General features: G+C 45.3%; 3 protein-coding genes and 3 non-coding genes across 6 annotated transcripts; 1 reads left to right on the top strand and 5 right to left on the bottom strand.

The window, feature by feature from the left end:
• Positions 1-5,378: 5,378 nt before the first annotated feature.
• Positions 5,379-8,581, bottom strand: LOC125536138 (small ribosomal subunit protein uS4y). Its single transcript, XM_048699282.2, has 3 exons — positions 8,454-8,581; positions 7,533-7,914; positions 5,379-5,835 (listed from the first exon to the last, which is right to left on the bottom strand). The coding sequence occupies exons 1-3, from the start codon at positions 8,479-8,481 to the stop codon at positions 5,658-5,660; spliced, it is 588 nt and encodes a 195-aa protein (XP_048555239.1). The 5' UTR covers positions 8,482-8,581; the 3' UTR covers positions 5,379-5,657.
• LOC125541940 (small nucleolar RNA Z162) lies at positions 6,198-6,280 on the bottom strand. The gene has a single exon (XR_007297734.1). It is a non-coding gene; the product is annotated as a small nucleolar RNA Z162 (small nucleolar RNA).
• LOC125541938 (small nucleolar RNA Z161/Z228) lies at positions 6,517-6,604 on the bottom strand. Its single transcript, XR_007297732.2, has one exon. It is a non-coding gene; the product is annotated as a small nucleolar RNA Z161/Z228 (small nucleolar RNA).
• On the bottom strand, positions 7,122-7,212 carry LOC125541939 (small nucleolar RNA Z161/Z228). Its single transcript, XR_007297733.1, has one exon. It is a non-coding gene; the product is annotated as a small nucleolar RNA Z161/Z228 (small nucleolar RNA).
• Positions 8,582-8,755: 174 nt separating the features above from the next.
• LOC147984184 (Pentatricopeptide repeat (PPR) superfamily protein) lies at positions 8,756-10,567 on the top strand. Its single transcript, XM_087543421.1, has one exon. The coding sequence runs from the start codon at positions 8,789-8,791 to the stop codon at positions 10,472-10,474; it is 1,686 nt and encodes a 561-aa protein (XP_087399547.1). The 5' UTR covers positions 8,756-8,788; the 3' UTR covers positions 10,475-10,567.
• A 71-nt stretch (positions 10,568-10,638) lies between these two features.
• LOC125536136 (transcription factor BHLH062) lies at positions 10,639-13,200 on the bottom strand. The gene is made up of 5 exons (XM_048699281.2): positions 13,041-13,200; positions 12,872-12,961; positions 12,236-12,351; positions 11,709-11,836; positions 10,639-11,274 (listed from the first exon to the last, which is right to left on the bottom strand). The coding sequence occupies exons 2-5, from the start codon at positions 12,922-12,924 to the stop codon at positions 10,807-10,809; spliced, it is 765 nt and encodes a 254-aa protein (XP_048555238.1). The 5' UTR covers positions 12,925-12,961; positions 13,041-13,200; the 3' UTR covers positions 10,639-10,806.
• Positions 13,201-24,527: the final 11,327 nt, after the last annotated feature.

The following is a 24,527-nucleotide window of genomic DNA, read 5'->3' as shown; positions in this document are numbered from 1 at the left end:
ACAGTGTTTGGAAAAGTAGATACGTTGGAGACGTATCATTTAGCGATTGCTAAGGCGCGACGTCTTGCACGTTTGTAGTCGGATCATCAAAGTCGTCTCCACCAAATCGATAGTTATCATCTCATCGAAAGATCGGGACACCCTCGCCTCTATCAACCTCTGGAAGACATCGAGAGGCTCTTAGCAATCTGAGAAGCAGGAGGGTGGCCAGGTTTGCTTGTATCTCTTGACTGCATGCATTGAAAATGGAAGAACTATCTGAAGGCTTTACAAGGGAAATATCAGGGTCGTGTTAAGAAGCCCACCATAATTCTTGAAGCAGTTCCATCACAAAATCTTTGGATTTGGCACGCTTTCTTTGGCATTCCAGGTCGAACAATGACATCAATGTGCTGCAGTGATCATCGTTGTTCGCGAGGCTGATTGAAGGAAAAGCTCTTCCTTGCTACTATATTTTCAATGAGCATGAGTACAATATGGGATACTATCTGGTTGATTGTATCTACCCACCGTGGGCTACTTTTGTCAGTACCATCTCTAACCTAGTTGGCCAGAAAAAGGTTCATTTTTCCCAAACACAAGAAGCAGCTAGAAAGGATGCCGAGAGAGCATTTGGAGTTCTGCAGGTCCATTTTGCGATTGTTCGTGGACCTGCTAAACAATGGGACCCGGAGGCCTTGTGGGAGGTCATGACATGTTCTGTGATCATGCACAACATGTTCGTTGAGGATGAGGGTGGCGATGATGCCGCGGCACTAGAATTTGAGAACATGGATGATCCTATCCAACTTCCAGACCAGAATCCGGCCATATCTAAAGAGTTTATTTAAATGCATCAACAAATTCGGCATTGACGAACTCGCGAGCAGCTGAACGAAAATCTGATTGAGTATCAATGGGCGGTTAAAGGGGAAAACAATGTTGGGATGTAATATTTGAACTTTTTAAATTTTGAAGTACTACTGCATGCGGCTACTTGAACGTATGTACCCTATGTATGCGGCTATTTGATCGTGTGCATTTAAAAAGATAAGGAAAACCGGATGTATGCGGCTACGGTTGGACGGCGGCCTCTCGCATCCATGTCCGCGGACGGATGAGGGGAGGAAATTTACGGATTGCTATTGGATATGCCCTTAGGTGGCAGTGGTATTCCCAACCCATCAAAGTTCATGGCCTGGTGCTCATATTTATTCTTGAATTTATTTCAGTACTTTCAGCTATGCACATTTAGTGTGAGGAAAAATTCCCATTGACTACAAGGCGCCTTTAGTGACTTCCTCAATCTCAAGATAATATGCCGACTCAGTTTTTTGAAGGTGCTCATAGGAGTAAAATGTGTGTTATAATAAAAATAAGTGTATGCGTGCATATATAAGCGTCTATGTCGATACTGTGTTAAAGAAATTATATTTGCGAGTTTTATTTTTGCAAGGAATCTTCTAAAACGTTAGCCAAATGCTCTTAGATTTTTTTTGGCACTGTCATTATTGTTCCTGCATAATAACAAAATAAAAGATCACTTTCTGCAACAAACAATATTTCTTCCACTTTCCATCGAAAGGCGTGACCCTCGTAGCGAATCTGTTCAGGCTGTGCAGTGGATTCAAGCGAAACATGTCCTTATCCACGCAAACCACGAGCTAATTAACTAAACCAAACTCCTTGATTTTTTATTATTTATATGGTAACTATGCACTACGTAGCTCACTGCTCAGAGCATATACAGCTAGACGCCTCAAACCCGCCTCATACGTCCAAACAGACAATCCAGTTAGTGATCGATCACAAAAAGCCAACTCAGACGGAAACTTCAAACGGGGCTCAAATGTCCAGGCTAACCCTCATATCCAGCCCAAATCTGAGATGGATATGTGGGCGTTCGTCACATTGGACCCGGTCCACGCTGACCCACCCAGCCCCATGTATATTCCTCTTCACCCACTTCCAGAACCAAACACTAGCCACTTTATTCCACTCCCATCCGCCATCGAAGCTCCTATCCGGCGCCCTTCGGACTGCTTCGGCATGGCAGCCAGCGGATCCGAGCCCAACACCTCCAGATCCGTCGAGTCTAAGCTCATCCCACGTGGCCCCGAGGAGGAGATGACCGTCCGCCTTGCGCTCCGCCGCCGCTCCCGTGAGGAGGCCGCCCGACAGCAGATCTCGGACTCCTTCTGTCGGGAATCCATTGCGTCCGCCCAAATGACGCATGGATCCGCCGTGGCATGTGGCATCGCTGCCTCATCGGAGGCGGTGCGGTCCGTCTGGTGTCCGAAAGCAGTGGCGGACGCGCCCCTCCGTTGGAGGGCTGAGCAGCATGACGCACCATGGGCGTCGTCTGACGCAAACATGGCACGACGTGCCCGCCGTGCGAGGCAGCAGTGGACGTTGGCGTGGCGAAGTCGCATTCTTCGGTGTCCCATGCTGTGCACCAGTCCGGGTGCTGCAACTGCATCATGGGGGATGTCGTCGGCTCATCCTAGGACGGGTCCATCATCGATCTGTCGTCCACTGACAGCGTCAGGGTTCCGGGCTCCGACGAGAAAGTGTAGAGCATGGGAGACGGTGACACATTGAGTTTCGTGAGTCGGCTTCTGCCCCACGTCCTATTCTACTCGCCGACGAACGGACAAACACTCTGGGGAGCGCAGCCAGCCGCCGGACATGGGAGCGGCGGAGTTGGACGGGCTTCGCTTAAGATTAGGTTTGTGTTGCATGTAATAGTATGGATTTGAGGTTCCTAATTTAAGGTATCCGGTTGTGTAATGGGTTATTTGAGGCGTGATCGGTCACTGTCTGCGGACGCGCCTGGGTGCATCCGTAGGTGTTTGAGGGGTCAGATTTGCCAAGTCTGGCTGTAGATGCTCTTAGTATGTGTATGATTGATAAATGTGATAAGAGCAAGTACAATAAGATGATGTAGGCGGGCTGTAAGATTTTAAATATATTTTTTATGAGATAAAGGCGAGAGAAGAAGAGAGAGAAGAGAAGCGAACTACTTATTAATAACCGGTTGTAGCATGTGCTCCTAGATTCTTTATGAGAGTGAGAGGTAGACCATGTATCAATAAAGTAGTACATATTTACACGTAATTATTGTACTTGCCGGCTATAAGCTCGACTATAGATGATGTGACAAGATCATATAGCCAGCAGTTTGATTATACTATTAACCATGCTCTAAAAGCAAGTCTAATAAAGCCTAATCAGTAGGCTACAAGACTTTTCATTCCACAAAATCTTATTTGGAAGAGTGAGAAGAAATGATAGAGTCTGGAGTGGCCTCTTATTCTCTGCTATGGCACATGGATCGGGAAAAAGTAGTATGCATGTAGTTCACTTCCAATCTTATGCATTGTTCATGAAAATACTAAATACTCCCTCCAGTCCTTTTTACTCTGCATATTAGAATTCTTTGAAGTCGAAATTCACAAAATTTGACCGTACTTATATGAAAAAATATCAACATCTGACATGCTAAAATTATACAATATGAAACTTTAAATCATGACACATCTATTAATATTGATTTCAGATTATGAATGTTAGTACTTTTTTCTATAAAGTTGGTCAAACTTTATGAGGCTTGACTTCAGTCAAATTTTATATGCGAACTAAAAAGGACCGGAGGGAGTACTTGGAGCCTATCTAAGAGCGAACCTATTCTATGAATATTTTTTCATAAAAACTTTACATGGCTTGGCATCTAATTGTAGCTTCTCTAACTTTCCTTCTTAATGTTAGAGGATCCAGTTCCCTCTCTATAGCCACCAACCGGCTACATTATTGACCATGCTCTAATCTATCATCTAACATGAGTTAAGCAATGATTATTGTAGAAACAAGGCAAGTAATAAGCGATGATAGGTTCGGAAACAGGAAAGTAGGCTTATTCCCCTTCCCTTTATCTCTCCTCCTTGGGAGTCGTTGAGGGTGCTCCGGCACCCCTCCCTTCCTCCTCCGATGGCCTCACTATTTGTGGCGCTATGTTGTTGTGGGGTTTCACTCCGGCGCTCTCTAGCGGTGTTTCAAGACGCACGCCCTTTAGCTCAGTTATTTTCTATGGAGAAATATGTGATTGCAAGTGGTGGACCCGATGGGACCCCTAGTAAACTTGGCGTACGGCTGGATCGGGCTTATGATGGCCTTGTTCCTCACCTCTTTTAGGGTCATGGAGATGAAAGGGAAAACAATTGTGGATCTATGTTTGGCCAAATCAGATATGACGTTTTGTGGTGAACGCAAACTTGCTTTGAGGTTCTTCGTTAATCCTATATTGTTGCATCGGCATTCACCTTTGAATTTGAAGAACGGCTCAATATTATTCTCGGGGTGCTCTTTCCAAATCGAAAGGGAGGCCCTTTTTGCCCTCTGTTGGTAAGGTCGATGTCGAAGGCGATTATGTTTTCTAATTATTATTTTTAGGACGGTGCACAGTTAAGTCAACCAAGGTTGTCATAATTGTAATTCTGAATCGGATCAAAGCTCTGATGGTAGAATCACAAATTATACAATCTTAACTATTAGAATCATAAAAACGTAGATTCTACTAACCAAAATCGTAGAATCAAAAAAGTTAGTATGGATTGTAAAGTCGTAAAATCATATAATAGAATAGCAATTCTGATAACCTGCCCAATTGCCCATGACAAAGAATCGCATGAGACCGGATGACAGAAACCTTTTTCGACCGTTGTCAACCACAAAGGATGGCTTGCACCATGGGATAGACCAAATAAAGAAAAAGAAGAATACATACATGGCCGCTAATGCGCAATGGCCTCGCTGTTGGGGGTGAGCTTCGTCGTCGACAGATCAAGGCGGGTGTGTATTGCGCCACATGTGGTAGGGAGAGACATTATATCACACGTTTTGGGCAATGTCCTCACTCGATACCTTTTTGGAGATATTTGTGCTCGGAATTGGGAGCTCCGGGGATGGTGCCACCTGTTTCAGCAGGCTCTCAGAGTGAGATGGATGATGCCATGATCCGCAGAAGCCACGGAGGAAGAGGTCGATGATAATCCAGGGTTTATACGCTCTTTGGCTAGCAAGGAATGACACGAGGTAAGCTAGAATCGGCAATCAGCTAACGGGGCTGCTGAGGTAAGAATCACTAAGGTTGTATCCCAAATATCCAAAGAATGTATCATAGGAATGTTTCGGCTGATATCCGAAGAAGGTGATGTTTCTCGATAAAATTACGGCATTTCTACAAATTTCTTATTCCCATTCCGATTAGTTACTAATACTACAATTGTAATTATAGACAGGGAAAGAGTACCATTCGGTCGACACACTCGAAATTGTCACCAGCCTAACCGATCAGACAAAAGAGAAAAATAGTAAGGACAACAGTAACACTTCATGCAGAGTAAAATAACTCAGAACCAGGCTTGTCAAATCGATAAACAAGATACGTTTGGTTCACAAAAAACGAAGCAGCCTCAAGAGTTCACTTCTGCTCGGTGGTCACTAACCAAGCAAAACCGACACACATAAGTTTAATTTTAGAACCGACAGCCAAAAGATTCTGAAGCAACGAAAGCTCTACACCACTAAGTTCCTAAGAAGGAAAGTTTGAATCATTTCCGAGTTCCACAAGGCAATCTCAACATTTCTGCAACAAAAGTTATGCGGGTGAGGCTGAGCGCTTAGTCTTCCTCCTCCTCGCCGTCATCACCACCACCACCTGAGGCCTTCTTCTGGTTCTTCCGCTTCACTCTTCCAGGTTGGCCACCACCCAGGGGGCTGGTGAGAGAGAAGTCAACGTGCTTCTCAGTGTCCACCCTCACCATGAAAGAAGGAATGTTGACAAGCTGCTTTCCAACCCTGTGAAGGAACATATACAACAGTAAGATCATCAAAGGATAAAAACAGCACTAAAGAAACAACAAGTGCTGATCATTATATATGATGTCTCACATCTACAGTAAAGACAACACTAGAGTGATGAAAATGTTCCAAAGTACAACAAGGAAATTATGTTGTTCAAACCTTGAAGACAAGTGAGCTAGAAGTTTAACAACAAATGGAAATTCAGAAAACCAATAAACAAAATTTAGGCCAAGGTTACCCAGACATGTTCATTCACAAAAGCCAACTGTTCAGCGAAGAAAATGAAAAGGCTGGTAGACAAAGACCAAGAAGAAAACAGCATATATCAATCAAAATAAAGAGGTTTGCAGCAAAATAGGGCACTCAGAATGAAAAGGACATAAAGAGTCATTGGTCTTCCAACCTCGGTAGAGATATATTAACTCCTCATTGTGCCATAAAAAACATGCACTGTTAGATATTTTTACATAACTACAAAAGAGTTAATATGAAAAATTAACTCCCTAAGCATTTATCAATCAACTCAAAATAAGATTGCCCAAAAAAGGATCTATTAGCATATAAACCATGGAAGACTTGACCTACAACCTTCATAAATTTGAATAGAGATTCTGAAACTAAGAATTTCAGATTGAAATAATTTTCCAGAATAAGATTGCAAAGCTGAAAAAGCAAGGACATCAGAGAATATTTGATTGCAACATTACACACAAAGTGTCTCAGACGACCGTCGTGAGTGACATAAGTTTCTCATCATATGTCCTGTATCCTTCAATCAGTACAGATTGACCAGCCAAAAATGTACAAATATTGGCAAAATAACTGGAAACAAACTGCCTAACATAAACCAACAGAAATAGGCAACCTCACAACTAACCAAGCATGATCTAAATCACCATCTTGAGGTCTGACACTACTACAGTTTACAAGGATCGGTTCTAGACTGATGAATATCATTAAACAAAAACAAGGAAAATCATGTTGTTCAAACCTTTAAGAGCAACATGGGATTTACAAGTTCAGATAAACAAATGGTAATTCAGAAAACTAAAAAAACATATCTTAAGCCAAGGTTACCCAGGCATGTAATTCACTTAATAGATTTGAATAGGCATTATGAAACTCAGAAACTTTTAGATTGCATTATTTTTCCAGATTAAGATTGCAAAACTCAATTAAACAAGGACATGATTACAGCAAGACAAGCAACTATACAACAAAAAACAGGGTCACACAAAATGATCCATCACAGATAGCATACCCCAGACTTCAAGAACAAGGGACATCAGAGAAAATATGATTGCAACATTATACACAAAGTATCTTAGACGACCGTCATGAGTTTGGATACAGTTTCTCATCATATGCCCCATCCAAAATGAAAAGGCACAAGTCATGTGTAATACAATCAGTATAGATCCACAAGCCAAAAAAATGCATAACAATATCAGCCACAAATATAGAAAACTATCATCTAAATTACCAAACTGCATCCAAACAAACTTATGCATATGATCTATGATGATATTATAGTGAAACACAAAACTGTTGGCTACAACAACATAGGTACATATCTCATTGTGGATAAATGATTCCCAGGTGAGTGCTGAATGATATTGCATGACAGGATAAACTAGTAGCCCTGTAAATTTCAACATGCATGAAGAGATGGGTGAGTGTGGATGGCTAACCTGATGTGGCGCTGTCTGATAAGGACACGAGCATGATGGATTGACTTGGCCATGCCATTCTTGAAGACGATGGTCTGGAGACGGCGCTGGAGGAAGTTGTCAACAGTGAGGGCAAGCACATAATCAAGCTTGTTCTGTTCCTCAGTGAGAAGACCGTAGCGGTTCATGCGGCGGAGGAGCGCTGCACCCTCAAAGATACGGCGGGGGTTCTTCTCATCCAGGGTGAGCAGCTCCCTGGCAGCATTTCGGATGCGGCTGAGGGCGTACTGCACACGGTAGAGCTCACGCTTGGCCCGCAGACCGTACTCCCCAACCAGCTTCAGCTCAGCGTCAAGACGCTCCTTCTCATACGGACGCCTTGGCTTCTTGAAGGTCTTCCCATCTGCACCACAACAAAATAGTAAGATACATGTAGAACCCAACAAGAACAATCAGATACAACACAAGCACGTAAAATATCGTGCGGAAATGACATGGCTTAAACACGTAAACGTTAAGCAGGAGACGAACACTATGTATTAAAAGCACAAGTCGTGCATCTCACATCAGATTCTAAACTTCACGTCCTGGAAGCCGCATTAGACTAAACCGAGTGAAGTGTCACAAGATAACAGAAATCTCAAGTTTGAGAAAATATATTTCAATTAGTTATCAGATCATAACCAAAATCTCTCGTTTTACAACCAAATCTGCTACGTACCAGGCTAGCCTACAAATCTGCTTCGCCACAGGGCACAGAGCGTCTACTTCATCCGATCAAAACCAGAAACGGGGACGAAACTAAGCATTTGCGATCCTATAACAGACACTGCCTCATGAAACTAGCGAATCAAGTTTGGATCGGCCCAGAGAGAGTGACGCCGTTCAGCATATGCAGCCCACATTACGACGACACGGGGGGGTGCGTGGAGGGGGGCTTACAGTTGCGGTAGAAGTTGACGTGCACCATGGCTGCCGCCTCCGCAGGATCGCTCGGGTCGTCGAGCTGTGCGCCGCCGGTGCTGGGGTGAGGGGATCGGTGGAGAGTGGCGGCCGAGAGGACGAGGCGATATTATATAGGGGAGGGCTAAACCTAGTTCTGTCTGATGGGCCGGGCTTTGGAACATTGGTATTTGGTCCTCTTTGCTTATGAAAGCCCTAGTGGGCCTTTAACGGCGAGGCAGACCCATGCGGCCCACCCCGCGTAATAAGGCCGTGAACTCGAAGCAGCGAACGGGGCGCACTCAGAAAAAAAAAAAAACACGCCCGGCCGAGCCATGCCGCGGCCGTCGCCGGGGAAGCCGCTGGTCACCACGATCACGGCGCTGCTCAGGTCGGCGACGCGGCCGGCGCACCTGCTCCAGCTCCACGCAGCCATGCTCAAGGTCTCGCTCTTCCCGCACCACGCGCTCCCGACCGCCAGGCTGCTCGCCTCCCCGCTCGCGCCGCTGCCCTACGCGCTCTCCCTCTTCGCCGCCATTCCGTGCCCCACCCTCTTCCACCACACGGCCCTCCTCCGCGCGCTCTCCGCCTCGCCCTCCTTCTCCCCGGCCGCCTCCGCGTCCCTCGCCGTCCTCGCCTCCGCCCGCGCGCGCCTCCCCGCGCTGGACGAGTTCGCCTTCCAGCCGCTCGTCGCGCTCTGCGCCAAGAACTCCGGCGACGACGCGGCGGCCTCGCTCGGGCGGCAGGTCCATGCGCTCCTGCTGCGGTTCGGGTTCTCCGGCGTCGTGGGCCTGGGGAACGTGCTGTGCCACTTCTACTGCTGCATAGGGAGCATGGGGGACGCGCGGAGGATGTTCGATGAAATGCCTGAGAGGGACACCGTGTCGTGGAACACGATGATCGGGAGCTATGCCAGAGCCGGAGAGATCAGTGCGGCGGTGGAGGTGTTCAGGGCTATGATGTGCTGTGGTGTGGATGTCAGTCCGACGGCGGTGGTCGCCTTGGTTGCGTGCAGGTGGCGAGGGGAGTCAGTGCATGGGTTCAGCGTCAAGACAGGGTTCTGCAAGGATGTCAAGGTGGCGGCAGCAATGGAGGGGATGTATTCTAGGAAAGGGGATATTGGATGCGCAAAGAAGGTCTTCGAAGAGGCGACGAGGAGGGACTTGGTGCTGTATAATTGCATGGTGGATAGTTGCGCAAAGGCGGGGCAAATTGAGGAGGCAATGGGCTTGGTGGATAGGATGAGACAGGAGGGACTGAAACCAAACACAGGGACTCTTGTGGGTGTGCTCTCTGCGTGTGGAGCATCGGGGGCAATCGTACCCGGTCGTCACATCCATGAGCTTGCGCTGGAGCTTGGCCTTGAGCTTGACACTGCACTAGGAACATCGCTCGTGGATATGTACTTCAAGTGTGGGTACCCCAAGGAGGCGATTGCAGTCTTTTATGCAATGCGCGACAGGGATGTGATGGCATGGACTGCGATGATCATGGGGTTGGGGGTTAATGGGCAGTCAGATGCCGCGATATCCCTGTTTCACTCGATGCAGCAAGTCGGTGTCACTCCTAACGAGGTTACCTTTCTTGCGGTGCTCAATGCTTGTAGCCATGGCGGGTTAGTGTTTGAAGGGAAGAAGCACCTCGAGAGCATGGTCCGGAAATATGGTATGTCTCCTCACACCGAACACTATGGCTGCATCATCGATCTCCTCGGAAAGGCGGGGCGATTGGATGAAGCGTATGAGCTTATAAGAAGTTTGTCGTCCCATGGCGACGCTATGGGATGGAGAACTTTACTTGCAGCCTGCAGAGTTCATGGCAATGTCGAGCTGGGGAGGATGGTGCAGGCACGGTTGGACGCCATGGGCAATTACCATCCGTCTGATACCATTCTGCTGTCGAACGCATACGCAATGGAAGGCCGTTGGGATGAAATAGCACAGATCAGGGATTCACAAGGGCAGAAAATGGTCACGGACAGGAAAGAAGCGGGCTGCAGCTCCATTGATGTGTCTTCCTAAGATATCTAACCTTGCTGAACTGAAGCAGCGACCACCAATTGATCACAAGGTCGGACTGTCGATTCGAAAATATACTTATGCACAGGTGACTAACAACGGTATCATCATCTCGACTGATTTTTGCTGAAGAGCAATCCATACATGTGCAGTTATCAGATACAAGATTCAGGGGTAAAGCAGTTTTTATTATCACCTATTTAACCCGTTAAGATAAAGATTCGGAGACAGATTGGAGTTTACATGCACATCTGCGTATGTATCTGTTGCACAGAAACACACTCCACTCACACTACGGAAACTTCACAAACGGTGAAGCAAATTGTGTTATGTACTTAAACCTCCTCACTAGTGCCACTACTATATTGTTGCTCTTCTCCCATCCTTGGAAGGATTGGGAATTCGTTTACTGGTGACATCACCGCTGGTGTTGGGTACCGTGCCTGGGGCCGCGTCACACTATTGGAAATCCCCTGGTCTTGTGACAGTTCGCTGTCTTCAGTGGATGCAGATGAAGCTTCCGGGAAGAGCTGCAGCTCTCGTGGTGGGGCAGCATAGCATTGCTCAGTGATTACGGGATGCAGAGAAAGTGCTGTCGAGGTGATGACTGGTGAATGTGGCGAATGCTGTACTGGGAACACTCCGCTTGTGGGATAAGGTACTGCAACGGCTGATCTTGTAGTAGTATCCTGGCTCCAAATAGGGTTGCTCTGCAGACGCATTCTAAGCTTGTTCTGAAGCTCCAGGATTTCATTGCGAAGCATGCTGTTGTCATCACGCAGTTCATTTCTCTCCAACACAACCTGTTTCATATCATGAGGAAAGTAGGAAATGCATCAGTGATGAAGTGCTGAGGAAGTGTATTATCTGAGCAGTGATAATAGTGTAAATTACTCCCTCCATTTCTAAATATAAGCCTTTTTAGAATTTCAATACAGACTATGTACGTATATATATAGACGTATTTTAGAGTGTAGATTCACTCATTTTGCTCCGTATACATAGTCCGTGTTGGAATCTCTAAAAAGGCTTATATTTAGGAACAGAGGGAGTAGTTCTTATTTGTTCATAAATAATGTTACTGGGCATGAAGCCATAAATGTTAAAGGATGGGATTGGTTTCCTATTCTAAAGGAATCTCAGCACAAGAATATGTACTAACATTTTCATATCCATGATATAATAGACACAAATCATCAAATTGCTGAATAGAGTTGCTCTATTCAAAAGGTCTTACATAGTGAGATTCATTCTTCAGTGTGCTATTCTCCTTCCGAAGAGATTCCACTTGTGAAACTAAATCCTTCAGTATCCGTGTAGTGTCACCCAATACACATGCCTTCCCGTTGTTCTGCCTGTCTGGTTCTGAAAAGGAGATGTTTGCATTGTTTTAGAAAGTATTAATGCATATCCAAAAGGATGGGGCTGTAGATTTGATACAAACTAATCAGACACATGGGGAGAAAGTCGTGACATATATGCACTCAGATGTAAATTTGCCTTGCATAGTGAAAGGTCAAAACTCAGGCTATTGTGTGAATACAAGCTATTTGCTAGATGTTGAATCTGTGATCTTGCTTTATTATCCTAATAAAATCAGCCTAGCATTTGGATGACCCAAGAGCTCTACCAGCATGCTAAGTTTTACATAGAGATAACCACCCCACAAGCTCATATAAAGAAACTTCCAAACGCGGTAGTGGCACCAGAAATCATGTTGTTGCAGCTTGCTGCTTTGTACTAGTAAGATATATATACACATACCTAGCATGGCTCCCAGCTCATTAAAGAGGTCATTCTGCGTGCCTCGCTTCCGTTTCTCCCTCTCCGACTTATGGATTTTCTTTGGCACCTTCTCACACTTCCTGTTCACGACAGACCTGCACAATATTCAAACATCAGTGGAAGAACACAGTCAGGTGGTATCAGAATTGTACGGGGCAGTTTTATCTTTGCGGTGGTTCACCATGAAGTGGTAGGAGTTTTCAGGATCATAAGGCACCAACCACGGTGAGCGCTATTGCACACATCAAATTTGTAGCTCACGAAATCAGAAACACAAGAAGCCACACCGAATTACTTCTTCCGCGGCCACGTGATTACCAATGGAATGGATGCTACAACTTGCAAGCAGTTTATAATCTCAGAAACAATGATTGTTCAGGGCAAAAATCCAGTGCTTGGTTCCTCTACTTCAAGGTTGAATATGAAGTCATGTGGGTTTCAGTATTTCCATATCACTCGCCAAGACTTTATTGAAAAAGATGGTGCTCGAACCAATTCTACAGGGTAAAAATCGCTCTAGAATTCCTTTTGCTCTGGAATTCCATCTGCGGGCCAGTTCATTTTCTTGTTCCTCTCCCCGAGACTGAAAAAAAAATTACAGGCCCCAGAACTCACCCTTGGTCGTGCAGCCTCTCGGCGGGGGCATTCACCATGTCCCTGGGCACCATGCCGACCGGGAAGCTCGATCCGGTACCTCCCCTGCGACTGTAAAACCAAGCACGAGTTCCGTCAGTTCCTCCACACGGCCCGACCCAGCGCCAAAACGATCAATCACGACGATTACCTCCAATTGAAGCGGGGAAGGGCCGAGGATTTGGGGGCGCGAGGGGCTCGTCTACCTGTGGTTCTCCTCTCCGTGATCGCTCGAGGTGAAGGGGGGGAGGAAGAGGGGGAGAGACGGGGAGGGGAAGCTAAGTAGGGGGAGGACGACGGGCGGATCGTCCAACGGGGGGGAGAAGCCGGGGGCGGAGGGAGAAAGCGACCCGCCGTGTGATTGGGGACGTCGTGTAGCGTAGCCGAACCGTGGGGCGGGGAAAGGAGGATGGCGATGGGGCGGGGCGCGTGGACGGCACCGTTCGGCCGCGCGTGCTGCTGCGTGGACTTCGCACCTTGGCGCCGTGGCGGGCGAGGGCGAGGGCGCGGTGCCGTGGTGGGCACGAGCCTCCGGACCCAGCGGCGGGTGGGCGGCGTGGCGCCGCTGGCCCCGCGCCTAGTTTATCCGGTCCGACCTGGATCCCGCCACGGGCTCGCGCGTGCCCGGTGGCATCCGGCCTCGTGATCCCGTGCGAATTTTATATACCGAAGGTTAAAGAAAGAAAACAGAAAGGAATTACTACGAAAGTCCTAATCTACGCTCAAATGCTCTTGGCATGAACAGTAAAATCAAAAAAAATACAATTCTGATTTTTTTTGTGGGCAAACATCAATAAATGTTTCGAGTGCCTGCAAATTTTCATCGGCATATCACATTTGTGGAAGTCCCGACAAAAAAGATAAAATCAGTGCTTCAAAATGCTTTTGAAAATAGCATCTTCGGAGCATCAATTATTTTATTTTTTGCCATGACTTCCGCGGATGTAATTCCATGATAAAGCTTTGCAAGCACTTGAAATATTTTTTAATGTTTTTTTTTACTGAACCCGAGCTAAGAAACTCCATGTTCTCCCTTGCCAACCATCCCAACCATTTCTCGATCTTTCAAATTTTGCATGACTCATCCGCATGTGCAATGCGATCGATTTTTGATGATATCATGCATCGGTGTGATCATGGCACGCGTGCGACCGCTTGTTGAATCAAGGGGTGCACACGGAATCACTGGAGCACGTTCGCTCGGTAGAATTACCATAAGAAATTTAGTATGACTTTCTTTCTGCAAGGGTAAAAGAATTTTATCCCAAAGCACTGAGATTACAGTCCGCTGAGACAAGATCTAGAATAAAAGGCGGTCCTCACTATAACCAACAAGCGGTACTGAGAGCCATGCGAGCCTAATTATCAAGACAGAGAGAAACTCTATTTTGTAGCGGGCTATCTTAACTGAAACAAACTCATGCTTCAACATGAGCAACTTAATTTCCTCTAACAAGTGACCACAAGACGATTTGACAAGGGATATTTTGACAATAAAGAGAGAGACAGAGCCCACCAAGTCGGACTGCACCAAAATAGGGAGATTAGAGCATTGAATGGCCAAGGCCATTCCATCTTGCATTGCTAGCATTTCTGCCTCCAGTGCATTGTTCCTGAAGAAGAGCGCGTGATGAGCTGCAGGGATAACACCACCATTGTTTTCACGAAGGATCTTACCCGCTCGAGCGGACCCATCCTCCAAGGAGAAGGAGCCATCCACTGAGAGGGCGAGCCAGCTGGGCGAAGGCAAAGACCAAAATGGCTCAGTCGGCTTCGGTATCTCTACCCGCACCGGAACGGGAGCATCCATAAGGGTCTTGCCCTTTAACATCTCCTCGACACTCGGGACCTTCACATCTCGTATGGAGTTCAAATAATTGTTCAAAGAGTCACCTGAAACTTCGGTCGGCGGAATAGATTTTCCATGTGTAAGGTCATTCGGAGGATTCCACACTCTCCATAGCAACATCAGAATCATATCTCTAGCAGTGCTATCTTGCATGGCTAACAGATGCAGCAGACATTCCGGACTTGTATTCGCCACATGTTCCTTCGGTGGTATTGGCAAAATCTCGCCCGTGGAATCTCAAAGTGCAGCCGCCATGTCACATGTAAGCAATGCATGAGATGTGTCATCAATAGCAGCGCCACACAACAAGCAGGAGGCCTGCCAGGGTATATGTCACGCCCATGTACATTGCATGGTCGATAGTGCACCTGCCCCAACCTTTTTCATGCATGTGATCACATGCGATGTGGAACTGTGGCACGCCAGATTAAGTTTCAAAAACTTCTATCACCATTGGGATTAGAACTAGAAAAAACCCCACCGAGAAGGTCTCTTCATGTTGTTCCATTGCGAGCTTATAGGCACTGCGGACGCTGAAGCAACCTCTGGAATCTGGCTGCCAAGCAATAAAATCTCTTGCTAATAAGTGGACGTGCGAATTTTACGGATAGCCAACACACCCACGGCAATAAAGTGTTGGTTCAATAATTCCACTCTTCAAGTTCCATTAATGTCCAGAAAATCGGAGACTCTATTAAGTTTGCATCGTCATTTTTAGCATGATAGAACCAAACAAAGGTCCCCTAGGAATCCACGGGTCCCTCTAAACTCTGATACACGTACCATTGCCAACACGTCAAATGATACCTTTTTTAGAAGTTCCAAGCCATGTTCATTTCCTCGCCGCACCGCCAAAGTATGACTTCACTTATTCAATCTTGAAAATGGAAAAAAACCTGGAGAGAGCGAGAGATAGAACGAAATATACAATGCAAGAAAATGCGCCTTTTGGTACTACATAATTTGTTCTCAGTTTTTTACAAGGGGCTATGGTGGGCTTAGAGCAACTCTAGTAGAGCCTCCATATCGGTCAATCACCATTATAACCACCACTATGATGATTTTGATCGAAAAGGACACTAGCAGAGTCGCCATTCCACCCTTGATCATCATAATGTTTGAATCACGCTCCAAGATGAGCCTGCGAGCCTCCATATTTGGCATTGAGGGGGGAGGGTTGGAGCGCGCTCCATCCAGAATACGGCTTGACGCAAATCACATCTTCCCCTCCCGCTACTCTTCCCGCTTGTGCCGCCTCCACTCCCACGTCATAGCACCGCTTTCGACCTTCCCTAGTCATGGTCGGTGACGGCTTGGATGGCACCTCGACCCTCGCGTATGATTCCATTGTTTTGGAGCACGATTCCATTCCTCCGGAAGCTCATGTGCCTTTGACGGCCGGCCGCCTCCGCCTAGGCCAACACCTCGTCCACATTACCGCTGAAGAGTTTGGCAAAGTGGTGACAATGCATATGATGTTGCATGAAGGCGGCGGCATCCCCCCACATGTGCCAAAGGGGTAGAGGAAGAAGACGGGGAAAGTAGGTGCCCGCGACCCTCCCCCACCTCGCTTCGCTCCAGAGGCAAAAGTGGGTCACCTTTCCAGTCATACGCCGCACAAGATACAGTGATGAGGTATAAAGATCAATCATTTTCCTTGTATTCGGTTTTTGTTTGATTAAATGTGAGGTGAACATGGAAAATAGTTGGAAAATGCGCAATGTGTGTGATATAGCGAAGATTTTATGAATTTGGAGGGTTGGCCTTCAATGAAGAATCATTTCTTAATGCGATTATGTATTAGTCTGGGACACGTGATGTCGATTTAGCTGGCACATTGTTTTTGCTTTTTAATCATCAGTCCGGCCAAGATACTGATTTCGATCAATTGGAGGTCGTTGGCTGCTCGAAGAAGAAGACAATTCACGCAAGCAACTTTAAGCACGATGAGGATGTTTCGCTTGTCCTAACATGACAAGATATCTCTCTTGATGCGATCACCGGGAAAGACTAATTGGCAACAAAATATTGGAAGCACGCCAAGGTGCGTTCCAAATATCACCTTGGGCGGATGATAACCCACAAGTATAGGGGATTGCAATAGTTTTCGAGGGTAGAGTATTCAACCCAAATTTATTGATTCGACACAAGGGGAGCCAAAGAATATTCTCAAGTATTAGTAGCTGAGTTATCAATTCAACCACACCTGGAAACTCAATATCTGCAACAAAGTGTTTAGTAGCAAAGTAATATGATAGTAGTGGTAACGGTGGTAAAAGGTAACGGTAGCAGAAGTAATATTTTTGGTGTTTTATAGTGATGATAACAATAGCAACTAAAAAGTAAATAAGCGAAGAACGATATATGAAAAGCTCGTAGGCAATGGATCGGTGATAGAGAATTATGCCGGATGCGATCGATCATGTAACAGTCATAACCTAGGGTGACATAGAACTGGCTCCAATTCATCAATGTAATGTAGGCATGTATTCTGAATATAGTCACACGTGCTTATGGAAAGAACTTGCATGACATCTTTTGTCCCACCCTCCCGTGGCAGCGGGGTCCTATTGGAAACTAAGGGATATTAAGGCCTCCTTTTAATAGAGTACCGGGCCAAATCATTAACACATAGTGAATACATGAACTCCTCAAACTACGGTCATCACCGGGAGTGGTCCCGATTATTGTCACTTCGGGGTTGCCGGATCATAACACATAGTAGGTGACTATAGACTTGCGAGATAGGATCAAGAACTCTCATATATTGATGAAAACATAATAGGTTCAGATCTGAAATCATGGCACTCGGGCCCTAGTGACAAGCATTAAGCATAACAAAGTCATAGCAACATCAATCTCAGAACATAGTGGATACTAGGGATCAAACCCTAACAAAACTAACTCGATTAAATGATAAATCTCATCCAACCCATCACCGTCCAGCAAGCCTACGATGGAATTACTCACGCACGGCAGTGAGCATCATGAAATTGGTGATGGAGGATGGTTGATGATGACGATGGCGACGGATTCCCCTCCCCGGAGCCCCGAACGGACTCCAGATCAGCCCTTCCGAGAGGTTTTAGGGCTTGGTGGCGGCTCCGTATCGTAAAACGCGATGAATCCTTCTCTCTGATTTTTTTTCTCCCCGAAAGCAAATATATAGAGTTGGAGTTGAGGTCGGAGGAGCTCCGGGGGGCCCATGAGGTAGGGGCGCGCCCCCCACCCTCGTGGCTAGGGTGTGGGCCCCCTGGTCTTGATCTTTTGCCAGTATTTTTTATTATTTCCAAAAAGACGCTCCGTGGAGTTTTAGGTCATTCCGAGAACTTTTGTTTCTGCACATAAATAACACCATGGCAATTCTGCTAAAAACAGCGTTAGCCCGGGTTAGTTCCATTCAAATCATGCAAGTTAGAGTCCAAAAATGAAGTTCTTCGACTGAAGACTTTGGATCTCTGAAGACTTTGAAAGTGAAGAAATTGGTGTGACCTTGAAGACTTGGTATTCATTCGAGGAACATGAAGCGTGAAGACTTTTGTTTTCGTAGTTTAATTTTCTCTTTCTTGAGCCATAGGAAACACCGTACTGTTAAAGGGGGTCGAGGAAATACTAAGGAAAAATTTCCATGTGATGCTCAACTCAAAATCCTACACCTACCAATCCCTTCGAGTGAAGCCATTGGAAATCTCATACAGTCCAGTCATATTCTTCAGTGACAGAGATGAAGTTCTTCTGGTCTCTGAGGAATTTGTTCTGACTGAGGAGTTAGGAATTCGCCAGTGCGGATTGCCTACACAGTGAGGAACATGATAGCCCTGAGGATTTTGCTACTCAAAATTCCGACCGTTGTTGTGCTATGCGCCAGCTGTCCCAAAATATCTATCCACCTAACGGTCATATCATTGAAGGGCATTTATGTCTTATCATGTCGGGCTGCTTCCTAGGCTATAAATAGCCGCCCCCTACAACCACTAGCTGGTTGGCTGCTCCGAGAGAAATGGACACTTGTCATTTGAGAGCAGCCCATCCTCCGAGGACTTTGAGCGAAAATCATCAAGTAAGGAAAGACCCAAACCCAAACACCTACAAACCCCAAGTGATTGAGCATCACTGAAGAGATTGATCATGCGTGGATCTGATGCTTGTTACCTTTGAAGACTGTGCTTCTTTTAGACGGTTAGGCGTCATGGTCAAGAGCATCCAAGAGGAATTGTGGATCGCCGAGTGACCAAGTTTGTGAAGGTTCGGAAGTCACCTGAAGACTTAGCACGAGTGATCGGACGAGGTCTGTGTGACCTTAGTTCAAGGAGAATACGGTGAGGACTTGGTGTCCTGAGCTGCGTGTTCAGGACTGGGTTGTCTGGGACTGTGTGTCCTCGAGTTTAAATACTCAGCCGCTCCAACCAGACGTACAACTGAGACAGCAGTTGGAATTGGTCTACCAAATCATTGTCTTCACCAAGCTTACTGGTTCTATTCCCTCAACTCTTTCATTTCCTCATAACTGTGTTGTGTGTTTGTTCATATCTGTGTTTGAAGACTTTGACTGAAGACTTTCTCAATTTCCTCAGTTCAATTTCTTCAGTTTGTTTGTCTTCATCATGTGTTATCCTGTGCTTACGCTTCCTGTACTCTGTGCTTGTCTTCATTTCATCATGATGACTATGCTTGTATTCTCTTATGTTTACTTTTGAGTACGTATTCCACTGCTAGTAGTTCTTCACTAAGGAATTTCCTCACCGGCAAATTCCTCAGTGAAGAATTTCATAAAAATCACCTATTCACCCCCTCTAGTCGATATAACGCACTTTCAATTGGTATCAGAGCGAGGTACTCCCTTGTTCTGTGTGATTTTGGTTTAACCACCTGGAGTTTTAGTTATGTTGACCGCGGGTATGAAGAAAGTTACATGCCCCATCTTTGACGGTCATGAGTATCCCAAGTGGAAGGCCATGATGAAGAAGCGCCTCATGGCGATGAACAGCGAGCTGCGGACCGTCACTGAGATTGGTCTGACCGATCTGTGCAAGATGGCGGAAGCAGATGACATTCGCAAGTACACTCTTCTCAACCTCACGACGAAGGACGTCATCTGCTCCTGTTTGTCTCAAAATCAGTGCAGGAATATCACGCATCTCGATCATGCGAAGCTTATCTGGGACCGTCTCTCTGAGATCTATGAAGGTCATTGAATCTGTCATGATCCTTGGTTTGAGGACTTCAAGGAATATCTCAAAGCGATGACATTCGAACCAGAATCATCATCTTCTGCATCATGCCTTATGGCAAAAGATGCTAAGGTAACTGAATGCTACCTATCCGAGTCTAGTGATGATGAATCTGGTGATGAATTTGGACCCAGCTATGTCAAACTTGCTTCCCTTGCCACTAAACAACAAAGAGCTTTGGAAAAAGTTCACTACATGCTAAATAAGAGCGATGATATGTTGGGTGAAGAAATGGATCAGTCAAAAGCTTTGGCTGAAAGTCTTCAGAGACTTCATACTAAGTATGACACTCTTCAAGGTCATCATAACACTCTCTTATCTGATCATGAGAAGCTTTCTTATGAATTTTTTCAAATAAAGCAAGACCTTGAGAAGCTAAGGGTGAGTTATGAAGATCTTCAGAAGGAGCGTGATTCATTACTTGCTCAACAAATCAACGCTTCTCAGGAAGAATTTGTTCCTCCTTGTTTGAAATGCATTGAACGTGAATCTGCTAATTCTTCACCTGAATGTTCAAATGCTGCTAATGTTTCAAATTCTTCACATGCCTCTGCTATCACTAATTCCTCATCCGAGGACACTGCTAGTATCACTGATGATGCAGGGCTGAAGGAATTGTACATGACAGGCATGTACAAAAGCCTCAAAGGGCATCAGACTCTTTGTGATGTGCTTAAAAAGCAGATCCTCAACAGGAACCCTAGGAAAGAGGGTATTGCCTTTGAGAGGAAACTTAATGCTAATGGTACATATTGGAAGCCTGAGCAGTACCCCAAAACTACATGGGTTGCTGCAAAGGGACCTCCAGTTGATCCATCTAACTTATCTGGATTTGCGTGTGAATCTCCTCGTTCTGATGATGAGTCATTTGACTCCAACTATAAACTGTTCAAAAATCAGAATGGTGAAGTATTTGCTAGATATGTTGGCACTAACTGCAGGAACGGTCCTCCTATGAAGAAAAAAAAATCTGGGTTCCCAAAAGATGCCTTGAAAATCTTCAGGTGAATGTCATCATGACGCCACCTGTGAAGAATAGGAATCCCAGATCAAATTCTTCATATGGACCAAATTCTTCATATGGATCCAAGTCTTCATACGGACCAAACTCCTCACATGAATCATATTCCTCAAAAGGATCAAAGTCCTCATATGAACATCATCGTGCTAACCCTTCTGTTTCGCAGGGAAGATCTAAGGATTATGGATATGTGCATTATTCTTCAAATCATTATGTCCATAAGTCCTCGAAGAATTTCTCTGCTTACTCTTATGCTTACTCTAACCCCTCTTATGTGAAACGAAATGGACTGGCATCTATGCCACCTTTCTCTTATGGAGCTCGCAGAATGATGAACTCTTTGCCACCCCTTCAGATGTGGGTGGTGAAAAAAAAGAACTAATCTCTTCTGCAGGGTCAGGTCTCCAGACGTACGTAATCGTCTGAAGAATTTGCTGGAGACCTGAGCATGCCTGAAAGGACGCAGGCTAATCATGAAGAAATGAACTTTCATTTCTCACGTCCTCATACTGCTTTATCTGTTCTTTTGGTTGATGAAATTGATCTGATGAATTGATGTCATATTCTTCACTAATGAAGTATATGAGTTTGTAAGCTGCACTAATTCATCTGTAGGATGATCAACCCAAAGCCACTGAGTGGGTCATCGATAGTGGATGTACAAATCACATGACTGGTGACAAGAATCTATTGATGGATGCTCCATTATCTCCGTCGCATCTGAAGCATATCATCTTTGCCGACAAAGGCAAAAGTCAAGTATTGGGTCTAGGTAAGGTTGCGATCACAAAGGATCGACACATGGACAAAGTCATGCTTGTTGAGTCCTTAGGATACAACCTTATGTCTGTCTCAATGCTTTGTGATCTTGATATGGTTGTTGTCTTTGGCAAGTACCGTTGTGTTGTGGTTATGGAAGCTGACAATTCCAAAGTCTTCGAAGGATTTAGGAGAGGAGACTTGTATATTGTTGATTTCTCTACAGGACCACAACCAGCCGTGTGCCTACTTGCAAAAGCTTCAGAAGGCTAGCTCTGGCATCGACGACTTGGTCATGCAGGCGTGAGGAATTTGCACATGCTTGCGAAGAATAAGCATGTCATCGACATCGAGAATGTCAAAATCCTCAAGGATCACCTATGCGGAGCCTGTGAAGCTAGGAAGATGACAAAGGCCAAGCATCCAGCGAAGACTATCATGACCACTACTCGTCCATTTGAATTGCTTCACATGGATCTCTTTGGTCCTAACCATTATTCTGTTGTTTCAAATGATGCATCTCAATATGGCTTTGTTATTGTTGATGATTACTCTCGATACACATGGGTACACATTGTTACTTACAAACATGAAGTGCAGGAAGTCTTCAAACGATTTTCCTCGAGGGCTTCAACCAACTTTGGTGTGAAGATCAAGCACATCAGAAGTGACAATGGAACTGAGTTCAAGAATTCTGATCTAGATGACTATCTTGATGAACTTGGTATTACTCATGAGTTGTCTTCTCCTTACACTCCTCAGCAGAATGGCGTCGTGGAGCGCAAGAACAGGACTCTTGCTGAGATGGCTCACACTATGCTTGATGAATACAAAACGCCTCGTCGGTTCTGGATTGAGGCAATTGATACTGCATGCAACATCATCAACAGAGTATATCTTCACAAATTCTTCAAGAAGACTTCCTATGAACTCCTCACTGATAAGAAACCCAATGTAAGTTATTTCAAAGTCTTCGGTGCTAAATGTTGGATTAGAGATCATCATCACAATCAAAATTTGCACCGAAAGCACATGAAGGTTTTACGCTTGGTTACGGAAAGGACTCGCACACCTAAAGAGTCTTCAACAACGTTCTTCACAAGGTTGTTGAAACTGTAGATGTGCGGTTCGATGAAACTAATGGCTCACAAAGAGAGCACCTACCTACTGTGATAGATGAACCAGCACCTGAGGAAACTATCAAGTTCAAGGCTACTGAGGATGTCATTCCTACTGAAGAATTCATTCTAGAACATGAAGAACGTCGAGCTAATGCACCTGAAGAAAATACTGAAGAAAATGGTGCTGAAGAGAATTCTGGTCAAATTCCTCAACGACAACCAGCTCATCCTCACATTGCAAAAGAAGTGCAAGTTGAAAAGATCATCAATGTCATCAAAGCGCCAGGTCCTCTCACACGCTCAAAAGCTTCACATTTATCTAACTTTTGTGGGCACTATGCTTTTGTCTTATCACAGAGCCCACTAAGATAGATGAAGCATTTCTGGAGCCTGAGTGGATTCAGGCCATGCAAGAAGAACTACATCAGTTCGAGCTCAACAATGTCTGGGAACTGGTCAAACGTCCAGATCCTCGCAAGCACAATATCATTGGCACAAAGTGGATCTACCGCAACAAGCAAGATGAAAATGGCCTTGTGGTAAGGAATAAGGCACGGCTCATAGCTCAAGGCTACACACAGGTTGAAGGAATTGACTTCGATGAAACTTTTGCACCTGTTGCTAGACTTGAGGCTATTCGCATATTACTTGCTTATGCTAACCATCATGATATCATTTTATATCAAATGGATGTGAAAAGTGCATTCCTCAATGGTAAGCTTGAGGAAGAAGTATATGTTGCTCAACCCCCAGGTTTTGAAGATCCGAAGAATCCTGACAAAGTCTTCAGACTCAACAAGGCCCTCTATGGCCTCAAGCAGGCCCCATGGGCGTGGTATGATACCTTGAAGGAATTCTGCATGAAGAAAGGCTTCAAACTCGGTTCACTCGACCCTACTCTTTTCACTAAATCTTATGATGGTGAATTGTTTATGTGCCAAATATATGTTGATGATATTATCTTTGGCTGTACTGACCAACGTTATAGTGATGAATTTGCCTATATGATGAGTGAAGAATATCAAATGTCTATGATGGGAGATTTGAAATTCTTCTTAGGTCTTCAAATTCGTCAACAACGCAATGGCATATTCATATCTCAGGAGAAATACCTCAAGGATGTACTGTGGAAATTCGGCATGCAAGATTGCAAAGGCGTCAAAATTCCTATGCCCACAAATGGCCATCTGTGCACTGATGAAAATGGTATTGACTTCGATCATAAGGTATACCGCTCCATGATTGGTTCTTTATTGTACTTATGTGCATCTAGGCCAGACATAATGCTTAGTGTTTGCATGTGTGCCCGATTTCAAGCTACACCGAAGGAATCACACCATAAGGCTGTGAAGCATATTCTTCGATATCTAGCTCACACACCAACACTTGGATTATGGTACCCCAAGGGCTCGGCTTTTGATCTCATTGGATATTCTGACTCTGACTATGCTGATGATCGTGTGGACCGCAAGTCAACATCTGGTACATGTCATTTCCTCGGACGATCTTTGGTTTGTTGGTCCTCGAAAAAACAGAACTGCGTATCACTATCTACTGCTGAAGCTGAGTACATTGCCGTTGGTTGTTGCTGTGCTCAATTTCTATGGATGAAGCAAACTCTCAAGGACTATGGCGTCAACATTAAGAATGTGCCTCT

The sequence above is a fragment of the Triticum urartu genome, chromosome 2A (genome assembly GCF_056163025.1).
Source record: "Triticum urartu cultivar PI428250 chromosome 2A, HENAU_Tu73, whole genome shotgun sequence".
NCBI lineage: Eukaryota > Viridiplantae > Streptophyta > Magnoliopsida > Poales > Poaceae > Triticum > Triticum urartu.
The sequence above is the reverse complement of the archived record's forward strand: the minus strand, read 5'-3'. Positions and strand labels throughout refer to the sequence as shown.

What these genes read in the sequence shown, in the direction of transcription:
- LOC147984184 (XM_087543421.1), top strand. Translation starts at nt 8,789, where the DNA reads ATGCCGCGGCCGTCGCCGGGGAAGCCGCTGGTCACCACGATCACGGCG.
- LOC125536136 (XM_048699281.2), bottom strand. Translation starts at nt 12,924, where the DNA reads ATGGTGCCCAGGGACATGGTGAATGCCCCCGCCGAGAGGCTGCACGAC. An exon ending in GAGAGGCTGCACGACCAAGG is followed by an intron (nt 12,352 to 12,871) that starts GTGAGTTCTGGG and finishes AATATTGTGCAG; the next exon opens with GTCTGTCGTGAACAGGAAGT. An exon ending in TGAGCTGGGAGCCATGCTAG is followed by an intron (nt 11,837 to 12,235) that starts GTATGTGTATAT and finishes TCTCCTTTTCAG; the next exon opens with AACCAGACAGGCAGAACAAC.
- LOC125536138 (XM_048699282.2), bottom strand. Translation starts at nt 8,481, where the DNA reads ATGGTGCACGTCAACTTCTACCGCAACT. An exon ending in CGTCAACTTCTACCGCAACT is followed by an intron (nt 7,915 to 8,453) that starts GTAAGCCCCCCT and finishes GTTGTGGTGCAG; the next exon opens with ATGGGAAGACCTTCAAGAAG. An exon ending in ATCAGACAGCGCCACATCAG is followed by an intron (nt 5,836 to 7,532) that starts GTTAGCCATCCA and finishes GTTCCTTCACAG; the next exon opens with GGTTGGAAAGCAGCTTGTCA.